This window comes from Phalacrocorax carbo, chromosome 5 (assembly GCF_963921805.1).
Source record: "Phalacrocorax carbo chromosome 5, bPhaCar2.1, whole genome shotgun sequence".
Lineage (NCBI taxonomy): Eukaryota > Metazoa > Chordata > Aves > Suliformes > Phalacrocoracidae > Phalacrocorax > Phalacrocorax carbo.
The window spans coordinates 71,554,063-71,575,841 of NC_087517.1; the positions used below are offsets into that span (position 1 = coordinate 71,554,063).

Here is a 21,779-nt window from a genome sequence, read left to right on the forward strand (position 1 = left end):
CATATTCTGCCTTCCAGGCTCAGGGCCTCACCTCTGGGACTGGGGAGGCGGATGGCCCTTTCCTTCCACAGCCAGCGAAGCCCAAGGTATTTTTAAGATGCAGCTGAGAGCCTGAATTCCTAAAGTACATAGAGAGGTGGGCAGGCAAAGGTAGACCCAGCTGGCATGACACAGCTTGACAGCTAGCAGTGGCTCCTGGGCTGCTTAAAACTCCTCACAAATAAACACCATCAAGGCTGAAATAATAGTTTAAAAAATACTTCATTTTGTTGTTTTAAAAAGAAAGCACATATAGATTTCCATTTTCCAACAACAGCAAGAAGTCCAGAACTTTCCAATGACAAGGCAGTTTTATTTCCATAATTGCCTAAAGCAATAATAAACTTAAGCCACACAATACCACCCGATCAATCATGACAAACAGGGGAAAATTTCAATGGTGTTTATCCGAAGGACAGTCTGTGGGTTCCTGATGACTGAAAAAGAATGAAAAGAAAAAAAAAAGGAAAAAAGATCAGATGGCAGCACAAAACTGTTGCGTACCTTTCGGAAGGCTCCTGCTGGCTCAGCTACATTAGCCCGCGGCGTGCCAAGGCGTGATGGTTCCTAGGAGAGGGGGTGTGCTGGCAGATGCTGCCACCTTGGCGGGACAGCTGCACACCAGTGGTGTGGCGTGAACAAGAGGTCTAGGCAGAGCTCCCGTGGGACGGCGTCAGGCTGGTCAAGGTTTTAGCATCCACTCCACAAAAAAAGTTGTAATTTTTCTCTCTCTCAGTCGTATCTGAGAGGGGGCAGCCATTTGGTAATCAAAAAGCCTGCCACAGGGTACTGTTAAGACTTGCTAATATCTGTGATTACATATCCAATAGTTAAAGCTGGGGGAAAGAGAACAAGACTGCTTTTCTGCCCAGGGCATTTATTTTCAGCAGGGTCTTTTGCGAGCCTATCTAACAAAAGGGGGCCAAGGGAATACTAAGTCACCGTGGGCACCCCTGGGGCAGCGGGCTGGGAAAGAGGTGCAGTGCTACGAGGGGTCCTGGGGCTATGGTGACCGAGCCTCCTTCCCCAGCCACCGCCCTGTGTCACGTCCCCCCACCGGACCCAGCAACAAAGCAGCAGGGAAGGAAGCTCTGTGCTCATCTTACTTTTCTTCCTTTGATAGTTGTGCTTCTTCCGAAAGCGCATGTTGATTTTTGGCCATGACTCCGTCTTTTCAATCACAGTAGCCTCCACACGGACGAGATTTTTCCTTTAAAATAAATTTTGAAAGTATAACTTTTTAATTGTTTACATTCTCCCCCTATCAGTGAGCAGGTTTCTGGGGAAAGGCGACACACAGATAACACACCCTGCCTTACAGAGCCCACATCCACAGGAACTACAAGAGCCAGACTGAAGCTTTGGAAAGCGTGGTTTTAATCAGCAGCCACAATGGAGAAGGAAGAGACACTCTTTCATGCGGCATCAGTGCAGATTACCATTAAAAACTCATTAACATGCTCACTTCGTGGCTAGAGACATTTAAAGAACATCCTCCTGACAAATGACTCTGTCTGCGCTTAAGGAGGGTAGAGGGGGAAACCCATCTAGCCTAACTGTTCCAGCAAGGTCACTAGGAGGCCAAAGGCTCTGAGACATTTACCATCTCTCTTAACATCTACTCTCTGGGGTGTAATATGTATTAGAGATCAAATCCTTGAGGGAGGAGGGAGGGACAGCTGGAGGAGAGAAACTGATATATCTGCATTTAGTGACCAGCCCAGAAGAACACAGACATATCTAGATTTTAAAAGACCACTGGGTGACCCTGACATCCCAGCTAAAGGATGTAATCCAGACTCAGCCCAGCGATAGCACCCAACAGCACTACTGAAATACACAGCAGGCTTTGCAACGCTCGGAAAGAAACCAAAGAATGAACTGCACTCCAGGGGCTGGCCGCGTTTTACCACTATAATTAGGGAGCTATGTTTTCTGGGTCTAATTCCTGTCCACTGAAGGCAAAGGGAAAGCTAAACTCCCACTGACTTCTCACAGGCTTGGACTGTAAAGGCATGTAAGAAACTCACTAATGATGATCACATGGGAAAGCTGGAAAGCAGCCAGGCCAGATAAAGCGACCCGGTCGCTGAAATCTCTGCGCTGCTCTCAGGAGAGCCAGGGCTTGCAGTAGCACAGCCAAGCTCCCCCTGATACAGCTCTCGCCACTGGACCACACTAGCTGTCCTAGGCCTTGAGCAGCAGCCAGCCAAAAGCAGCAACATTGACACAGATCTGTAGATAAGCATCCCATCCCCCCGAATTACTCATAGCTGTTGACACGCTTTCAAGCAAATCTTGAAGGGTATTGTTGAGACAGTTGAGTATCCAAGTGTGGCTTCACTCTGCAAGTCAAAAGTTCAATGCCAACGGGCCGGTGAGTCCCTCTCTGTTGGATAAAGCACTAGGACCTGCTGGTTGAAAGGCTGAAGCACAGCAGAGACCAACTCACTGATGAAGTGCATATGAACAGAAAAGTTCTCAGCAAAACACGGCCCAAGAAAAAGAAAACTTTATCGAATGTTTTCGGTATGACTGGAATGTCCATAAAAATAAAAAGGGGGTCACACATTTCCCAGCGTCTGACACAGACAGTCAGGCCGGCTGCTTTCAGCAGCAAGATGTTTCGTGACAAAGCACATCGATCAGGTTTTTGCAGGAGGCAAGAAAAATTCACACTGAAATCTCGTAGATCTAAGTTGGGCTGATAGCTGTTGTCATTAAGCAGTGAAAAAGATCCAGGCAACCTACAGCCCTAAAGGATCACAGCTCTTAGAGGTAATAATTTCAACAGACAGGCTCACTCGCCCACTGCAGAAGGTAGCTGAATCCCAGCCTGGCTGTCTGGGAGAAGAACAGGACCAAGGCCCCATGTTGTTTCCATTGAAGCCACTGCAAAAACGGGCAGGTAGCAGGAGAAAGAACAGGGTTCGTCTACAGGAACAAGTTCCCATCAGCTGTACTTTGTCTAGAAATAAGCTAAACTTTCTCATAGAGGGACCATTCATTTCACTCAGGTCTAAAATAGCTGAGGACACTCAACTGATGGCCTGAAATAGAAAACCTGCCCAAGGTTATGTTCACTTCTAATCACAGCTTTAAAAGTGCACAACAGTTTCTGCAATACACAGCCCGCGACGCCGCTCGACACCCTTGTGCCAATCGACCAGACAGCAAGTTACTTGAACAGACACAAAACCTAACAGATTCCAGGGCAGAAGCCAGCTAGAAGTTCCCAGAATAGCCTCCGCCACGCAGCTCTGTTTTGTTGCACTGTTGTTTTTTAAGGCTTTAGAGGAGTGTCATCTTGGGAGGTATCTGACTGCTACAGAAAATTAAAGCATGACCATCTGTCCAAAACAGGACAAGTTCCTACCCGCCTCCGAGTTTGAACAGGGAGTGCAGCTGTAATGAACTGTCTTACGCAGACACCGGTGCAAGCATTCACCAATGCGTTTATTTTTAAAACAACAGAGGAACAATGCTGCCTTTGTCTACATCCAGCCTATTATCTCCTCTCCAGAATGTCTGTGGTTTAGGCACAACTAGGAACTACATGACAGAACTGCAGTCCACGTTGCCTGTGACACGCTGGGTTCTGTTTTCCTTTCTTCAGTCCATATCAGAGAGTAGGGGACTCGGGAGGTTTCCCTGCAGCTCGGAGGGAGGACAGCACCTCCGCACCAGCCTTTTGTCCTGCCTGGTCAGCTGCCTCCTCCTCCCGCTGATCCTCCTCCGCCAAAGTCACTGGAGTTCAAGCTAACGCTGGCAGATGTGCGGTTTGGTCTGCTTCAAGCAACTGACACTGCTTTCCACACACTTAGAGCACTTGCAGAAACCAAACGGCTGTTTTTCTTCCCATCCCAGGGCTCCTGGGTCTCAGGCCACATGCCAAGTCCAGCAACAAACTGAGAGTTGCAAAGAACCACCCCGGGGCCATGAGCTGAGAGTGCCAGGTGAAGGATGGTGCTCCTAAGCTGCCTGACATGACACATCCCTGTCTGTAGAACTTGGGCTCTTTTTTGGGTTTCTGCAAGATGACATTTCTACTCCTAATAATGAGATTCCCCTTCCTAAAATCTTCCACGAGTGCAATATCTGGCAATAATTCAAAGACTCTTGACGATCTGCTACTCCAGATCTATTTGCAGTATTTTGCAGCCCTCAAAATCCTGCCTAACGCAGGGAACCCGAGGCAGATACCACCTGTACAACTGAGGTACGTTATCAACTGTACAAACACGTTACAAGTAACCCTTAAATACCAACAGCCCCTGGTACCACAGAAAGCACTCAGAAGTGAAACCAGCCTGAAACCATGCGGTATTTCTAACCAGAACCTACAAGCAGCCACAAAATAATTCTCAGATGTACAAGTTCCTCCCTATCTGACCGTCCTCTGCCACGCTGCTGCAGTTCAAGCCAAGACCTAAACATGCGGTTTAGCCTGCAACCAGACCACAGCCACGGCTTCCAGATACTCTGAGCGCCTGCAGCCCACCTTATCTTGGCTTGTCTTACCACTAAAACCTCTCATCCTGGGGAAATCAACAGTTCATGACTTTGCTTCTGGCCAGTGCTAAGAGCTGAGCAATAACCCCTGGTCCACACACCACTTCCTTTTGGTAAAGAAAAGGCTGAAGAACCAGGTGTTCCACCAGTTTGTATAGCAAGTCCGACAGCACTGGGACAGAGATGGTGCCAAGGGTGTAAACGCCTTCTCCCCAGTTCTTTGATTGCTGGGCTATGTGACTAAGAGGAAGGGAAAACTAGGAACTCTAAAATTAATCTTAAAGCCTGCTGGGTTAAGACAAGGGCAAAAGGAAATGGGTTAAAAAACCCAAGTCAGATTAAGTGTTTAATGGATGGGAAAGGATTTCTGGGTTATTCCAAGACGACTATCACCAAAATTAGGGTAAGGGAGTAAAGATGGTGAAAAGCAAGATTTACTGCTAGTTTGTACAAGGCTTACACCATGAAAAAAGATCCAACCCAGAAGAGGTGAACAGCCTACATTTACCTTAGAAATGGGCACTGCTGCTCTGCCCTGGCACTGTGGCGATGGTTAGAGCCAGCAGAGCTGATGAGCTTGTTTTACTGGGGATTCTTTCAAAAGCCACAGGGCTGGGAGAAAAGCTAGTGCTGATAAATCCAGTTTCATGGACGGTAGGAGCCCCGAAGCTACAATTAAGTACAAGAATTGTCTTAAGATTGCCTGAAGATATTTCTTGTGTGAGACATCTTACCCCAGGAGTGGCCTTCCAATAAGCGTGAAGTCATCAGCACCAACCAGCAAAACCTATGGAAAATAAATCAAGCATTTACCACCGATTCATTGTCCCAGCAGAAATGCAAACAATATCTTCCAAATTCTACAGCCACCATAAAGGAGTCAAACTGCTTAGAAACAGGCCTTTACACATTTCAAACCTGACACTGTTACTAGAGAGGAACGGTGGGGAAAGGCAGCTAACGGGCAAGAAACAGGTTCGTTAAACAGACAAGTCTTCCAGGAGAGCGTATCCTACTAAAACATGCTTTAGAAGTATCTTTCACGTTGATTGGAACACACTGAACCTTTCCGTTCTGGCTCACCGACAGTTGTAAAAGATATGAAAAGCACATGAAAGAACAACAATATGCCTTGTGTGGGATCTGAATGAATGGCAGCTCCTAAAATAATTGGATTTTTATAGCAATCTCTACATATCCCAGTAAAGAAACACTTTCCTCATTCTCCTCCGTGAGGCCTCAAGACAGGCAATGAAGAAATGAACATCTCGAGGGGATTCACCACCCCAGGGACTAGCCCTTTTGTTTCAGGGCATTGCAGCCACCTGCCTACCTAAAGGGTCAGGCAGGACAGTAGAGAGGGCATCGTGGAAAGAGGCAGTGTTTCTCACAGGCTGCCTCCTTCCCCATGCTAGTTGTACAGCAGCAGTTAAAAGCAACATATAAATGGCCGTGTGATGTTCTGTCTTTTGTTTTAGACAGATACTTGCCAGTGAAATCCCCAAAGGGTTATGGCGGTTAGGCAAGTTTTCTGCCTTCTTCACTCCCATCCAGACCTCTGCATTCCTAGCTGGCTACTCCACGCAGATCAGGATGCAGCTGAAGACACGCCTGAAAAGCTGCCTCAAAACTGGACTTCAAAGCAGTGGATGAGGAGAAAAACTGCCCGGCTCTCCTTAGCTGCTGGCTTGGCTCTAACAACCAACATTACGATTAAGCCAACGGAATCCCACTTCATAATCTTTCACTTAAGATTTGGATTAATGAGCCTCTACAAGTTCCTGCTAGTTAACCACGGCTAAGGATAAAGATATTGAATTGCATCTTGGCAATTCTCCCCTACATGTACCATCTCTCTCCCTCCACCCAACACACTCAGCGTGATAAGGATCTTGCAAAGCATTGAGCAGTGACAGTCCCTCTGGAAATACTGCAAGTATTTTGGGTGTTGGGAGTCTCAAGGTAAACACAGTCTTTAGCTGGCGTCTCTAGAAACAACTGCTGTAACTTTCTTTTTTTTTTTTTGGATGAAGTTAGTACAACAAAAATCTGTCTCCTAACAGAGTCTGGCACAACTCATTCCAACCCTGTTCAACAAAAAAACACAATAATATTATCACTAACAGAGTAACTGAAATTGGAACAAAGCTAAGGCAAAGCAAATAGCTGGAGCAAGAGCGGGAGATCTAACAGGAGCTCTTCAGGATGTGTTTTTAACAACTGGTTGTGAGTTTTGCCTCAAGGAATGTTGGCAGGTGATTTGCTCTGGCCCCATACACAGCATGGCACCAAAGGCACCGTGGAAGCACGGCACGTCACCTTTTCCATCCGGATTCGGTCTCCACATTCAGCCTCCAGCACATTGTCCATCATAATCAAGTCTTCACTGGTTATTTTCCACTGCTTGCTGGCAAAGTGGACCACAGCGAAGAGCCTTCCGTACTGGCCCGTGGCGATCATCTTGTTCACCTTTTGTACCACTTCTGTTGGCAAACCGCAAGGAAGGAGTCAGGGTAGAAAAAACAACACGGTGAGAAGAGCTGTTCAAAACTAGTTCAGCCACAACCCTCTCCCACCAAAACTTCTTTCGTCTTCTGGGAATCTCTAAGCAAGGATCAACAGCAGTGTTATGTCTGACCGGGTGTGAGCCTCCCTTCTGTAAACTGAATGACCTATTTGTATTTTAGTTGCTGGCAGACCCATGCGTAAGTAAACACCTAATATATATCCTGTGCAGCTAATCTAAGACTTGCCTTCTCGGCCTATTTCTTAGGCTTCCTAAAATGCACTGTATTCATATCCATATTCAGATACCAAGCCTTCCAGTAAAGAGTGCTTGTCCACGTGCCCTGCCTTTGGAGGGCAGCTCCCCTCAATTCCCAAGCGGTATGCGGAAGGCCCAGGACTCTGAACGCAGCGTAAGGCACGCAGGAACATCAGGAAGAGTTCAGCAAAGTACACGGGGAAAAAGGCCTCCAGCATACTAACAAAGCCCGGCCTGAGAACCTGTACCTGCAGCAAAGGCAGGAGAGCCCTTTCCCTCACTCCTTCCCAGACAACCTCTTCCCATACGCACACGCGTGCAGAGCGGGTGCCAGGAGCAGTGCAAACCCCAGTGACGAGGTCCTGCACACGAACAAACCCCATCTCTGTGATCAGCTTCCTGTTCCGTGAAGCCAAACCCAATTTTTATGGGAAAGGTATTGCTTAACGACTGCCATCCCCCTGCCAAATGGCAGCTTTCCACCCTCTCAAGCTGTTCAGCAAAAGAGCAACTTTTCTGTAACTGGGAAAGTAGATTTTCTTCATTGTCCTCAAAAGTGGCTGAATCATTTTTTCTTGGAATGTAAACAAAACAACATCCATTTGGGACAGACAAGAATTCAGCAGCCAGTCAAACCAAACTCAGTCCTTACAGGAACACTCTGAAAGTGTCCAAGTTTCAACCCAGCAGATGCAAACTCCTAAAGGTAGAGGTAAGGACAGAAACTATCCGCAAGGCAGTAGCTGCTGCGGTTCCCACAAAGATTAAGAGTTTAGCTCCTGTGTTGCTGGAATTGCTGTCCCAGAGGAAAAACCCACTGTGTACTCTCTCCTCTGATTCACAGCCGTCCGCTACAAAAAGTCCAGAGAAAAAATACAAACCCCTTCTCTGTTACGTCCTCAACGGCACAACGGGTACAATAAATTTCTTCCAGCTCTAACCCAGGTATATCAGCAGTCCTGTGCTCAACATTTCAAAAACAAGATTTCAAAATGCTGACCTACAGTTTTCTCTCAGCAAAACACAGTCGTGCTCTGACAAGAGTTATTTCCTTGTCAAATTTCAACTTTCTACCCACGGGGCTTTCTCATCTTTTCATAACCGAAAAAGGTCCATTTTCTTCACCGCACTTGAGCTCTGAAGCTGTGGATAACTCTTCCAAACACGTCTAGTGACTGGAAACACCAAGCGAAGTTACCATTTGATTGTTAGCATGGCCTGTGCCTCAGCACCATGTGAAGCGACCCTTCCTAAAATACCCATGGCTGTTTCCACAGCCAGCAGGAAAATAGAAGGCAGAATTCAAACGCTCTCGCTGTTTGCTTTGGATAAGCACAGCCAGGAGATGATGATACAAGTTCATAAACAGTAGGAGGTTACAAGGCACGGAAATCTCATGGGCCCCGAGGATCCCATGTGAATCAGTGAAGGAAACATGGGCCCTGTTCACCACAGGGCTTCAGCAAATCAAACTGAGCAGTTTATGGTTCACTGCTGGGTCAAATCATGCTCAGGGACAGAACGCTCATCTGTCACTTGAGCAACCCCAGGAGCGCCAAGCAGATAAAAAGGAGGGTGAAAAACAGCCAGAGAGGAGACCTGGAGCAGGAGGCTCTCTCCGAAGCACATCACTCACAGTGATTAACACACTTCAGCCAGATGGTAGCAGACTCTGGAAAAACGGGGACACAACTCAGCTGTTCTCCTCTCACCCTCTCCTTGTAAAAGGACTCCTCTCCTCCACTTCCTGGGTCTCTCCCATCGAAAGCAGAGAAGTCAGGTGCCTTTCAAAGATGTCCCAGAGGCTAGTGCAATGAGACAGTAAGACTGCCTGTTAATACACAGGAGCTCATTGCCTGCACGAAGCACACAGCTGCTAACTGCCACCACCACAGTGCTGTAAAAGAAACGCACCCGCTGGGGCTCATTATTGCCTAGTTCTGAGAAACATCCTGTACACATCGGCTTCCCCACTACCACCCCTAGCACGGTCTGGATGACAACAGCCCCGCCTGGGCAGTGGGAGACGAGACACACATGCCTTCCCTGTATTTGATTCGCACATCCCCGCCTGCCAGGGGAACCTGTGTCTGGTCACCAGTGGAAGAACGATGTGCTCTAGTAAGGCGAAGCAATGAGGATGGCTGCTGAACAGCTACGGGCACGTCACTCACCGACATGTGCGGCTGGCCACTGCACGGCCCACGTGCTCCTTTCGGGAGGACCATGGCTGCCTTCAGCGGTCCTGACTAGATCTGGCGACAAGAATGCCTTCACAAACATTATGTCACTTCCCAGCTGCTCGTTGCCTTATGTCACACCTCTGCAGCTCTCTCATGTGCCCACCATCCAACTGCTTATGCTGGCTCTGGTGCCCTGTTTTATGCGCTAAAATACACCAGCTCTCTGATGTGCCCACCATCCAACTGCTTATGCTGGCTTGAGCTTTTTCATTTATTCATTAAAAGAAAAACAATTGTTTTCTCCTGTCCAAAAGGCTTGTTTCGTGCTTTAGAAAACAACACGTAACATCAGGTAAGATTGCTCTGGGAGTGTTATACGCTGTCATAAACTAAGGAGACCTCACGTTCTACCCATGTCCCCAGTGCAGCTGGAGCACAAGTCCAGTGACTCTAACATGTGCCAGAAATTAGACAAAAATATGAAGAATAAAAACTAGCCCCAATCACTGAAGACACTATTTATGCTCAGTCAGGCCACCAATGGCAATACTGGAGTGCTGGTCTTCACGTGGAGACTGGAGACCTTTACCTGCATGATACTTGGCTTCTTCTGCCGGATCTGGAAGTTTCACTTCGGGCCATGGGGGTGAAGTCAGAGATGTTTTGGCGACAAGTCTGTGAACAATAAGGTAAGAGTCACTTGTAGCAAACAGATATTGTCAAGAGATGTAAAACATGAAGAGAGAAGAAAAGGTAAAAGAAGCTGGAGATGGATTAGGAAGTGGTTTTCCACTGGGGGAGCAGAAGTTTTGCAGGAAACTTCATGATTTGTCAGTAGGAAAGACTCAACCCAAAGCCCACTGTGGCCAGAAAGCAACTTCCCACATATCATCTTTCAATTTGTAGCAGCTCATGAGCAAGGTGAGGTTTTCTGCTCCGGACTTAAGTGTTTGGACAGAGGGTGGCAGGCGAGGCAAAGCCATGTCACCTCCCTAGGACTTAAACCGATGGGGGACACTGGATATGGCAAAGTCACCAGACCTTCCTCCCAACACCTGGCAAAAGCGCTCCAGTGGGACAAGAAATGCCGCAAGAGTGCTGGAGCTGCAGCCTGTATCAGAAGGCTGTTCAAAACCATGGAGAAAACACTTGGTCTCCTTTCCAAGTTCAACCTGCAAATGCTCTAACAAACACAGTCGCTGCTCGCAGGGCTTAACGCCACTTAGGTCCACCATGAATTGCAGCAAACTTAAAGAAAAAGGGATAAATGCCTCTACGGCTGGTTTGCTTTACTGCCATCCTGTCGTAATATTCGGGATGGGGAAACGGATTTTTTTTTTCCTTTTTTTTTTTTTTTTTTAACTGCCCACTTCAGGATGTTATTTGAAATGGTTTGAAAGAAAGGAAGAGTGCAGAAAGAAGCAGACTGAAAGTTAACTGAAAATTAACCCAGGCTAGGTTATCACTTGTTCCTGACTTTGAGATTTGCAGCTCGGTGTGCTAGTGGTGATGAAGCTCATCGACCACCGGTCGTTTTCCACTGCCTCATTTTGTCACCAACTCCATTGGGAACAGGCCTACCTTAAACCCTGCTTACCCCTGAGTTTTAGATAAAAGGCTCTTTTTAAACTTTTTCCAGGTATAGATACAAGTTCCCTCCACCACAGCTGAGAGGCTGAACATGTTGACGCTCCTCAACCCACTTCAGCAGCGAACACAAAGCTCTGAAGTTACCCAGTCGCGGGGAGCATCCGGAAGGAGGGAACGCGCCTTTGATGGGGAAGGAGGGCTAATGAGCGTTCTTAAACGAGCCTTGAGTGCTACACACAAATGACTCACACACATCCTTTTTTCCTCTATTTTTTGAAGCTCTTCTCTGTTAAATAGATAGTTTAGAGAGGGCCTTAAGACCACAGCTGGGTTCTTTACAGGAGAGTTATGAGGCTGCTCTTCTTTTGTCACTTACAGCTGCACTCCCTGAATGGCAATAACAGCCTCTCCCACGCCCAATGTGATTCAGCACTTAATACAACAAACACTAGCCCAAAAGCCTCTTCTGTGCTGCTACCACATCCGTCTACAATGACACCACACTGGGGAGGGACCAGCAGAGCCGTCTAACGAGACCTCTCAGACCCATGCCTATCTCGGTTCAGACCACAGAAGGGAGCGGGAGCACACACCGCCCCCCGCCCACCCAGCCAAGCACAAGCATCGGTCCTTATGACGGCTTTGAGCACCGAGATATTTTGCTAAAAGGTGCAAATTAAATCCTTATTCTTCTTGAAAGGGTAGCTTCCACTGTTGTGATAGAGAATCGCTTTAATAACATCTCTTTTCAAACACTCTGCAACCGTGCCTCTCTGTTCCAAGACGTTGCATTGGTCCCCAAAGACCTTCCTGGTGACCAGCCCGGGGGACTCCTGAGCATCACAGGCGCATCCCTTTAGGATCATTCAGCACCGATACAATCGTGGGAGCACCCACAGCTCAAACTGCACCGTCACCTGAATGACAAATTCTGTGCAGAAGGTATCTTACCTGAAGCCTGCTCTACTTTCTACACTTCAGATGTTACTCTCTCACTTACAAAAATAGTATATGGCTGGCACAACAAGTGACACCTTCGGTTTAGTGAATAAACTGGGGGCCTGAAGGCAAGCAGGCTGCAGAACGGATACAGAACGAAAGACTGAAAATTGCCAGGGGCGTTTCAGCTAGCAGCCAGCAACATGTTCTCATTAGCTGCCACGGTGGATGCTTTCTGCTTTTCTCAAGCTTGTCACTGGGAGGGATCCTCTGCCTCAAAACTGAACTAATTCCTGACCGCCTCAAGCCCTGTACAGTCAGTACCGCAGGTATTCGCACACGCTGCCTTTCTTGACAGCGGCACGGACAGCACTAAATCACAAGAACCCCGTACAAAACATCAGACCTCAACAACAATTAATGCTGCTCAAATGTGCCACAGGGCATTAATTCAAAAATGAAACACTATGTGAAACTCACAGTGTGAGTTTGAGCGGAAAAAATGCAAATGTCACTTGCTTATAATTAGCTGGTTTTAAGATCTCTAGGACAAGGAGCAATAACAAGGAGGACCAGAGGCAGCTGTTTACACCTCTGCGTAAGAGCCAGTTACAAAAACTATTGATTTGTTCCCAAAGAACTGGAGAGAAAAGCACCACTCTAGCCAGGGTCAGTACTTCACACATGCAGTGCTTTCATGAGAACTGCGGTACACGCTCTGGGGGCAGGGAAAGGAGGCAGAAGTCCATCCTGCAGCACTCAGGGATTATCCCGAGAGCTGCCAAATGCCTTTGCTCAGAAAGAGGCTTGTGACCGAAAGGCATCGGATCATAGCTCCTTATTAAGCAGGAATCTATGATACCACAAAGACAATCATAGAATTAAAGAGGAGGGAGATGCACCCTGGATAGCAACGAGATGACCAGAAAGGTACCGGTTTCTGAAATCTGAAGAGAAGGGTGCTGCTCAGTAAATACCATCTCCCTCACAAACGAGACGTACAAATAACACAGGATGCATAAAATGCATAAAATATTCAGGAAAAAACCATTAGATGCTAGTGACAGAAGGCAAAATTAACACAGCAGCAGTTGCGTTTGATCGGTTTAGTCTGTAATGCCCAGCAAGGCCTCTCAGGGGGCTTTAATTTAACAGAAACTCAAAGCACTTGCAAGCAAGCGTATAACCACAAGCACCGAGGCTTCGTGGGTCTGTTGAGGGGTCTACTAATAATGCTGGGCGCTGTGTCAGAGGCAGAGATCCCCAGTGTGTTCCCACACGCCCCGGGACGGCGGGAAGAGGCCAGCCCCCTGCACCCTCCAACAGCACCGAGGGAATGAGCAAACCTTGCCATTTCTCCCCGACGCTGCTCACAGGAGTTCTCTGTTTCTGCAGTGTCCCCTCCTGGTTAAAGCAAGCAGCAACACGGCCTGCAGCTCGGACCAGGTACCGCCACGTGAGATCCCAGCAGAGGAGGCAAAAAGCCACAAACAAGCAGCTCTCAAAGCGCTCAGACAAACGAAGCCTGAGGCTTCCTGGCTGTTAACCCCATTTTATGAAGACTGCAGTGCAAGTTCGGTATTTATCAGATACCGGAGGCTCCAGGCAGGAGATAAACCTTGCCTGCAGAGTAGGCTACCTGTATATAAAAAGATGAGCATCAGCTGAAGCCCTTTCTAAAGCTGGGGAGTTTGCAATGCCCTGACTTGAGTGGCGTCCCTGCTGTCTACTATGGGCTAAGCCCACATTGCAGCCCTTTTCTTGGTGGATCATCTAATTATCTGTCTCTAGACTCTGTTGCTTAATTTCACAAATCAACAGAACTGTCCTTCTGGCAAAGGTGACTGAAGGTAGGCAGAGAGTCCAAAACTTACTGGGAAGTGACAGACTGACCAAGGGGCCAGACAAGCCTTTCCAAAGGAAACACAAGCCACCCTCCCCACCCCCAGCAAGGAAGGTCAGTGTTTCAGGGGGCAAAAAGCAAAGCAGAAAGCCATTTGACATTACCCTTGCTGCAGTGACGTGCTCTGGGAACTCTGGTGCCGCACCGCAGAGGAAAGCAAGAAGGCTAGAAGGGAGAGAGGGGAAAAAAGAATTAAAAATTATCAGCAACTGCTGGGCTTTTAGTCCCTGGTGAGGCAGCATTACAGCAATGCTGAAGTGTCACAGCGCTGTAAAAGCTTTGTTCCATTTTATCATGACAGGCAGAGATAAAGGGGGAAGCAAAACACAATACACGGTAAGAGAAAGGGCCCGTCAGTTGTGCGCAGCATTGCGGAGAGCACGAGAGGCCTCCCACTGCAAACACTTATTTCAAGTGACACTTCCAGCTAGACACCACAATTTCATAGAGATACACTCAGAGCATCCCCCTCTTTTGGCAAACAACGTGACCGAAGGTGAGAAACAGGTGGCCTGAGGAACTCCGTCGTGCACTCCCTTAATTCTGAGCCCTAACTGATGCTCCTGGAAGGATCCTTCCCAGCCCTCTGGGCCCTCCAGAAAGGGGAGGGAAGCTATTCAGAACATCTACCAGGTGATTCTCAGAAAATTCTACTAAGCCTTACAAAGCTTTCACTCCGAAAAGAGAGAAGGCAGGCAGGACACATTGCCAGTAACTCACTGGCCCTGCGGCTCCCGAGCAAACACCGCAACGCCAGGTGAGACACAGCGAATGGAAGCGCGGGGCAGGTTCGGCAGATTTGGTTCGAACACTCCCGTCTGTGGGTTTTCACCACCCCAAACATGCCTTTTCCTTCCCAGCAAGAGGCGCGGATGAGCCATGCAGCCCAGCAAGTAACAACAACGGCAGATGGGAGTTAGAAAAACGTATTTGCTCTTTTCAGAGCGACACGTGCACAAGCGAACGTTCACCAGAACGGTGAAGCTGTGTCACCGTTCCAATAGGCAAATACTCAGAGTGTGTTTTAGTACCACTTAAATTACACTTTGAGTGTAGGTTCAGCATTTTTTGGAAAGAAGCTTGGCCCGCACACACTGTTAATTAGCAGAAACAGATGAAGGCCTAAAAACACGCGCTCGGGGATTTATCCCTGTGTTATCTCAGAGACAACAATATGCTTTCTAGAACAATTTGCTTAATTAAAAGACAAACAGCGCACAGCTTCTTTGCAGGAACATTGTCTTTGTCACCCATTAGCCAAAGCAAGAACCATACAAGGGACCGGAAAGGACCTCTTAAGACCAAACATACTTAGAACCATGGTCTTATAGAATCATTAAAGCTGGAAAAAACCTCTAGGATCATCAAGTCCAACCACCAACCCAACACCACCGTGCCTCCCAAGAGGTACGTAACCACCTCACTCAGAGGCCGCAGCTCACCAAGGTCACGCTCCCCCGACGCAGAAACCGCACCCAGAGGCAAAGCCGGGCCCCCCGAGCCCCCCCCGTCCTGACGAACGACCCCTGCTCCCAGGACAAACCCCTGCCAGCCTCCCAGCCCGCCGAGGAAGGGAGGGGTCGCTGGACTCCCAGCGCACCCCGCACCCCCTGGACCTTGCGGCACCGCTCATGGCGGGATAGGGAAAGGGTGCGTAAAGCCGATTCTCCTTTCTGCTGACGCTCCCCCGCGGCGTCCCGGCCGCTCCAAGGCCCGAGGCCCTCCTCTGCGCCCCGTTCGCCTCTGCGGCTCTGCCCCGCGGGGAGAGCGCCGGGGTGACCCGCCAGGTGCGTGCCGTGGATCCCGCGGGGCCGGGCAAGCCCCGCTCCGCTCGGGGAGCCGCGGGGGCTCGCTAGGCCCGCGGAGGGGACGCGGCCCCCGGCCCTGCCCCACCGCAGCGGAGCTCGGGGCCCTTCGTCTCGTCCCGTCCCGTCCCGTCTCACCCGCCGCCCGCCGCCGGGCCGCCGCCGCCGCCATCGCGGTGACCCCCGCCCCGGAAGCGGAAGTTCCCGGCGGGGCGAAGGGCGGGGCCATGGCGGCGGAGGCGGCGGAGCGGCAGCTGGAGCTGCTGCGGGAGGAGCGGGAGGCCGAGCTCGCCGAGAGCAGGTACCGCCTGCGGGGGAGCCCCGCCGGGCCGTCCGCACGGAGCCTGCCGGCACCGGCAGCAGCACGGCCGCACCCGTCCCGGCGGGGCCTATAGCTCACCTGCAGGGGACCCGGAGGGGCCCTCTGCTGGGACTCGCTGTCACCTATCGGGGACCCGGAGGGACCCTCCCCTGGGACTCACTATCATTTATGGGCTTGCTGTCACCTATAGGGGACCCTGAGGGACCCTCCCCCGGCATCTGCTGTCACACACGGGCCTGCTGTCACCTGTAGGGGACCCTGAGGGACCTCTCCTGGGAGCCACTATTGCATATAGGAAGCCATGCTGACACCCCTATAAGGCCTATAGGTCACCTATAGGAGACTCTGAGGGACCCTCCCCCTAGGACCTGCTGTCACATATGGGAAGCCACGCTGACACTCGTATAGGAAGCCCTGACAGACACATCTATAAGGGACTTGCTGTCACCGATGAGAAGCCCTGCTGACTCATGTCTATTGGACCTTGTGTCACCTGTGTGAAATGTGCTGTCACCTATAGGAAATGCTGCTGTACTCACTTGTATATCACCAGCATGCCCCAGTAGGAAACTCGCCCCATAGGGCCAGCTCTCACCTCTGGGAAACCCTGCTGGACTCAGCCCTATAGGACCAGCTCATGCCTGTAGGAATCCCTCTTAGACTCACCCTGTAGGGCTTGCTGTCACCTATAGAATCCAAGCTCACATCAGCAACACCATGGGGCTCCCCTTCTCCTCCCCAGACTGTGGGGGGGGTGCTGGGACCCTGCAGCCTCCCCCAAGCTCCACTCTCCTGCCCCCAGGGCTCGAGCTGAAACCAAATCCCACCTGACTCGTGTGGGTTCCTGGTGCCAGGAAGGGCGGGGGTGTCACCAGCCCCCCCGGGTCGCGTGTGGCCGTGTCAGGGGTGCAGGTACCCCACGCCTGGCGCTGGTGAGGCCTGGCCTTACCCAGCCCTGAGGACAGAGGGTGCCGGGAGGCAGGACGAGGCTCCTGGCATCCCCTGACACTTCAACTCCCTACGGAGCAACCTACAGGAAACAAGACAAACTGGGGGGCTAAGGAGAATAAACCTGGGGGTTTTCTTTTTTGTTTTGATCTATATGAAAATAAAGACACTCCCTGCAAGTGAGACTCTGCAGCAAACGCAGCTGCTGCAGCAGACTTTGAGCCCAAAGGACAGCAGTCTGCAAAGCCGCTGCCTGTGCCTGAACATGAGCCGGCAGCGTGCTCAGGCAGCCAAGGAGGCCAATGGCATCCTGGCTTGTATCAGGAATAGTGGGGCCACCAGGAGCAGGGAGGTGATCGTGCCCCTGTGCTCGGCACTGGTGTGGCCAGCAGGAGCTGGGCAGGGATGGGGCCCCTGTGCTCGGCCCTGGGGAGGCCCCACCTCGAGTGCTGGGCTCAGGTTTGGGCCCCTCGGGACAAGAAGGGCCTTGAGGGGCTGGAGCGTGTCCAGAGAAGGGCAGCGGGGCTGGGGCAGGGTCTGGAGCACAAGTGTGCTGGGGGGCGGCTGAGGGGGCTGGGGGGGTTTAGCCTGGAGAAGGGGGGGCTGAGGGGAGCCCTTCTCGCTCTCTGCAGCTGCCTGAGAGGGGCTGGAGTGAGGGGGGGGTCGGTCTCTGCTCCCTAGTAACAAGTGATAGGATGAGAGGGAACAGCCTCAAGCTGCGTCAGGGGAGGTTTAGGTTGGATATTAGGAAAAACTTCTTCACTGAAAGGGTTGTCAAACATTGGAACAGGCTGCCCAGGGAGGTGGTGGAGTCTCCATCCCTGGAGGTATTTAAAAGAAGGGCAGACGTGGTGTTTGAGGATATGGTTTAGTGGTGGCCTGGGCAGTGGTAGGTTAGCGGTTGGACTCAATGATCTTAAGGGTCTTTTCCAGCCTTAATGATTCTATGATTCTATGATTTTGTGCCATAGTCACTTGTAGCCTGCAAGTCTGTGCCAGGCACCCGCTCCTTTTCCATCTGCAGCCACATGCGTGGTGCTTGTCGGAGGTCAGCACAACTTCACGTAAAAAGTGTCAGATCTTCCATTTTAGCACTTATACATGATAGGAGAAAACTCACGTTATTCTCTCATGGGACGTGGGTAACTGGGCAGGCCCTTCCTTCTCACACCCAGACAGGAGAGGGGAAAATACACAGAAACAGATGTTACCTCTTCTCCAGGCTCTGTGAGCATTGCCCTGTCTCTCAGGATAAGCCCGCGGAAGCCAATCTAGTTACATCACTGCAAAGCGATCGCGTAAGCCAACGCTTCATCAAGCTGGTGTTTCTTTTGCCATCGTTGTTCCCCTTCTTTTCCATCTCCTCCCCCTGTCGTTTACTGGTTTGTCACCTGATGCTTTGAATGTCAGCTTCAGTCCAGCAAATGGTTTTCACGCCTGTGTGTGATTTCCAGGGCATGGCAGGAAAGCATCTCCCTGAAGGAGCTGCAGCGCAGAGGCGTCTGCTTGCTAAAACTCCAAGCTGCCAACCAGAGAACCGGCCTCTACGGGCGGCTGCTCGTGACGTTTCAGCCTAGAAAATATGATTTAGACGCTGAGCTGCCCTATAACAGTTTCGGGCCTGGTAAGTGGTGTTCCTGCCAGTGTGAAGTAGGTAAAGTGAGAGGTGACCAATATCTTCTTCCTGACATCTTTCTAATGTGATATTTTTAAAGACGGAGCAATTGATGCAAAAAAGGCAGGGAGAAAATGTTATTGCTAGAGGATGAATCTAGGGAAACCCAGACTCTTTTTCCCTTGGCTTGTTATGGATATGTATGTTGCACCAGGAAATAGTGCCGATGATTAAAGACCTGGCTTCTCTCCTTCAGAATCCATAAAAACAAAGCCTGGGTCTCTCGTCGTTAAAGATTTTGTGGCACTCTTTGTACAAGCCAAAGTGTTTGTGTTTGTGTCTTGCGGTAGGTAGGGAGCCTTTGTCACACTTTAATTGCAAAAGGGAAAGGGGATTTGCTTTTTCCTTCCCGAGCTGCCGTATTTCTGCCCTTCCCTGCACTGTTACATTTGGCGAGGAAGATAAAGAAGTGAGGTATGCCCTGTTATTAGTTGACATGCCTGGATTTCCATTGGAAGTAAACGTACTAGAGAAATACAGACTCACCAGCACATCAGCCAGTGCCCTTTTCACTTGTGTCTCACCCTCTGCCATCACTTCCATGACAACACGACCGGGAGCGTCAGAGCTGAGCTGTTGCCGGTATCCAAGGAAGGCAGGGACGCTGCCTGCCATGCTGTAATCAGCTGGGCAGGCTTACCCTGCAGAAGGTAGTTCCAAGTGAGCCTGCAGTACTATTTTTTCCCTGCAAAGACCCTTCTCTTTTCCTTAGGCAATGAGGATATTGCCTTGGGCTCTCCAAAACTGGTCCAGAGGAGAGAAGCTGGCTGCACCAGACAGCGTTCTGGTTTAGTTTAGTAATTTTCCTGGTTTAGCTTGCTAGACCAGTGAGCTTGCTAAGCAGGTCCTCATGGGGAACCAGACTGTTTCTGGCCCTGGTTGCACGATGGTACTATTTCAGAGTGTGTTGAAGTTTGGTTTGGTGATGTATTCTTTGTCACCCAGGCCTCCAAGCTGCTGACCTTTGAAATTAAAATGACTCATTGCAGATTGGGGTCTCAGCCTTGAGAGCATCTGCCAGTGCTCTTCAAAGAGAAATAGCATTGCTGTAGCAGTAAATTATTCCTGGGGCACAAACATTTTAATGTAAGAGCTGATGGCCCTTATGGAGAAAAGCTTCCCATAGCTTGTAAAATCTGGCATTTAATCCTCAACGAATGTGAGCCCAGTTATGAACTTAGTCAAACATCCTGCTCAAAATCGCCATTCCATCATTATACTACATAATTCAGCTCTCTTTCGTCATCTCACAGCGACTGTGAAGAAGCTGTAGCAAGTCCTTAAAAATCTCTGGTCTTTCTTAGTGCTGCTGACTGGTGTAGGGCAGTCATCTGGGAGGCACATACTGTCATGCAGACTCCTTCGCTATTATTAAAAAAATAAAATGGGTGTAAAATGGTTTGTTTGAGAGTTCAGAGAAGTCAGCTTCTTCCAAGATCTGTGTGAAAGCAAGCTGGCTTTCTGAGCAGTGCTGGTCTCCACCCCAAGACCTGTGGTGTGTGAAGGTCTGAAGACAGCTGGTTAACTGCTGTCTGGTGTCTTCATACTGCTAATTGTCCTTTTGCTCGCTCTTGCTCTGCTTTCTGTCAGCTGAGAGGGGGATATTCTTCTTTCTTTATGGGGAGACACAAATTCTGCCCTTGGCAGGAGGCCCGGCGCTAGAGCTGTGGTTGGTGCGGGTGGTCCTGCTGGCTGCATTGGACCGTGCTTGGTTGCTGGTCTCCCCAAAGAGAGGATTTCAAAATGCTTCCCCGACTTCACACTCTTTCTTCAAATTTGTCTTTGCAGGGGACATTGTGGGCCTTTATGATTCAGCTGGCCAGGGTGATCCGCTCTCCACAGGCATTGTAACCCGTGTCACCTCCAAAGCAGTGACTGTCGCCTTTGAGGAATCTCGAGATGGCGTGCTGAGCTTGGACCGGGAGAGCTCTTACCGCCTCCTGAAATTAGCCAACGACGTCACCTACAACAGGCTGAAAAAGTAAGGGCCACGGGGTTGCAGCTCGCCTACGGTCACTCTGCTCACGAGTGCAAAAGCCGAATGAAAACTGCCAAGTTTATTCTGGAATTGCTCTTCTGAGACAGATCTCAGTTCACTTCACTCAGCTTGGTTTCCCTCCTTTCCTACCTTATTCCTCTTACTCCTATAGCAGCTCCACTTCAGGGAGGTATCCACCTTTTGGATGTGCCTGCCTTTTTCAGCTGGCTACTGAGGGAACCGGTACTGAGAGGACTCAGCTGGATATGTTATGCTACACTGTCAGAACAGCCTAAATTTATCTGCCCGCTGGCTGGTGTGGTCCTGCTCTTCCCGCTTCCCCTCCTGCCCCTCATCCCACACTCAGCTACATATTTTGGTCCCATGTTGTATCGCCTCTGGTGCTTGCTGGATCCTGTGTAGAGTCTTTTCCACCCTGGCAGGAGAATGAGTAGCTCTTGCTGAATTAACCTGCTTGGAAAGGCTCAGCACAGGGTCTGACTGTATCAAACTGGAGCAATAGGAAGTGGAATTCTGGCAAACATAAGGGATGCGTGTGCGAGGATTGGGGATGCAGCAGTTTGATGTTAATCTGTTGTAGAATAACATTTTCCAGCTTTGGAATAGTTGAATCTGTGCTCAGAGTCTTCTGTCACTGGACCTTAAGGTGCGCAGGGATCTCTGAAGGAATTCATGTGGTGTGTGTAACCTGGCTATTTTCTTCTTTGGCAGAGCTTTAAATGCACTGAAGCAGTACCGCAGTGGTCCAGCCTCTGATCTGATCAACGTCCTCTTCTTTTCCTCTGATCCAAGCGCATTCGGTGACACAAGTAAGGATGCTTCTTTATATGATTTTATACCAGAGTGATGGCAGATGCTGGATTGTTCTTTCTAGAGAAATTTTTTTCAACTTTAGGGTCAGAGCCCCTCAACCTTCACAGCTAAGTACGTAGAATCATAGAATCATTTAGGTTGGAAAAGGTGTTTAAGGTCGGAGTCCAACTGTAAACCCAGCACTGCCAAGCCCACCACTAAACCACATCCCTAAGCACCACATCTACACGTCTTCAGTACCTTGAGGGATGGTGACGACTTCCCTGGGCCACCTATTCCAGTGCTTG

At 49.7% G+C, this 21,779-nt stretch overlaps 2 protein-coding genes across 4 annotated transcripts in view; one reads left to right on the forward strand and one right to left on the reverse strand.

The window, feature by feature from the left end:
- Positions 1–242: 242 nt before the first annotated feature.
- MRPL21 (mitochondrial ribosomal protein L21) lies at positions 243–15,941 on the reverse strand. Of its 2 annotated transcripts, XM_064453148.1 has the most exons (7): positions 15,874–15,941; positions 14,035–14,095; positions 10,088–10,173; positions 6,871–7,034; positions 5,286–5,338; positions 1,146–1,249; positions 243–476 (listed from the first exon to the last, which is right to left on the reverse strand). In XM_064453148.1, exons 1-7 carry the CDS (start codon positions 15,905–15,907, stop codon positions 412–414), a joined length of 567 nt encoding a protein of 188 aa, XP_064309218.1. In that variant the 5' UTR covers positions 15,908–15,941; the 3' UTR covers positions 243–411. The 2 variants fall into 2 exon arrangements, with proteins under 2 accessions (XP_064309218.1, XP_064309219.1); XM_064453149.1 differs by lacking the exon at positions 14,035–14,095 and having other exon boundaries at positions 15,874–15,917.
- Positions 15,942–15,946: 5 nt separating this feature from the next.
- The window catches only part of IGHMBP2 (immunoglobulin mu DNA binding protein 2), a 47,163-nt gene continuing 41,330 nt past the window's right edge, over positions 15,947–21,779 (forward strand). For both annotated transcript variants that reach the window (XM_064453145.1, XM_064453147.1), the window contains exons 1-4: positions 15,947–16,036; positions 18,460–18,629; positions 20,469–20,661; positions 21,391–21,488. In XM_064453145.1, the coding sequence (XP_064309215.1) occupies positions 15,963–16,036; positions 18,460–18,629; positions 20,469–20,661; positions 21,391–21,488 (535 nt within the window). In that variant the 5' untranslated portion in view covers positions 15,947–15,962. The remainder of the gene's footprint in view (positions 16,037–18,459; positions 18,630–20,468; positions 20,662–21,390; positions 21,489–21,779) is intronic.

Coding starts and splice junctions, on each gene's coding strand:
- MRPL21 (XM_064453148.1), bottom strand. CDS start 15,907: ATGGCGGCGGCGGCGGCCCGGCGGCGGGCGGCGG. Junction 14,096..15,873: donor GGCCCGGCGGCGGGCGGCGG/GTGAGACGGGAC, acceptor TCTCCCTTCTAG/CCTTCTTGCTTTCCTCTGCG. Junction 1,250..5,285: donor ATTGGAAGGCCACTCCTGGG/GTAAGATGTCTC, acceptor TTTATTTTAAAG/GAAAAATCTCGTCCGTGTGG.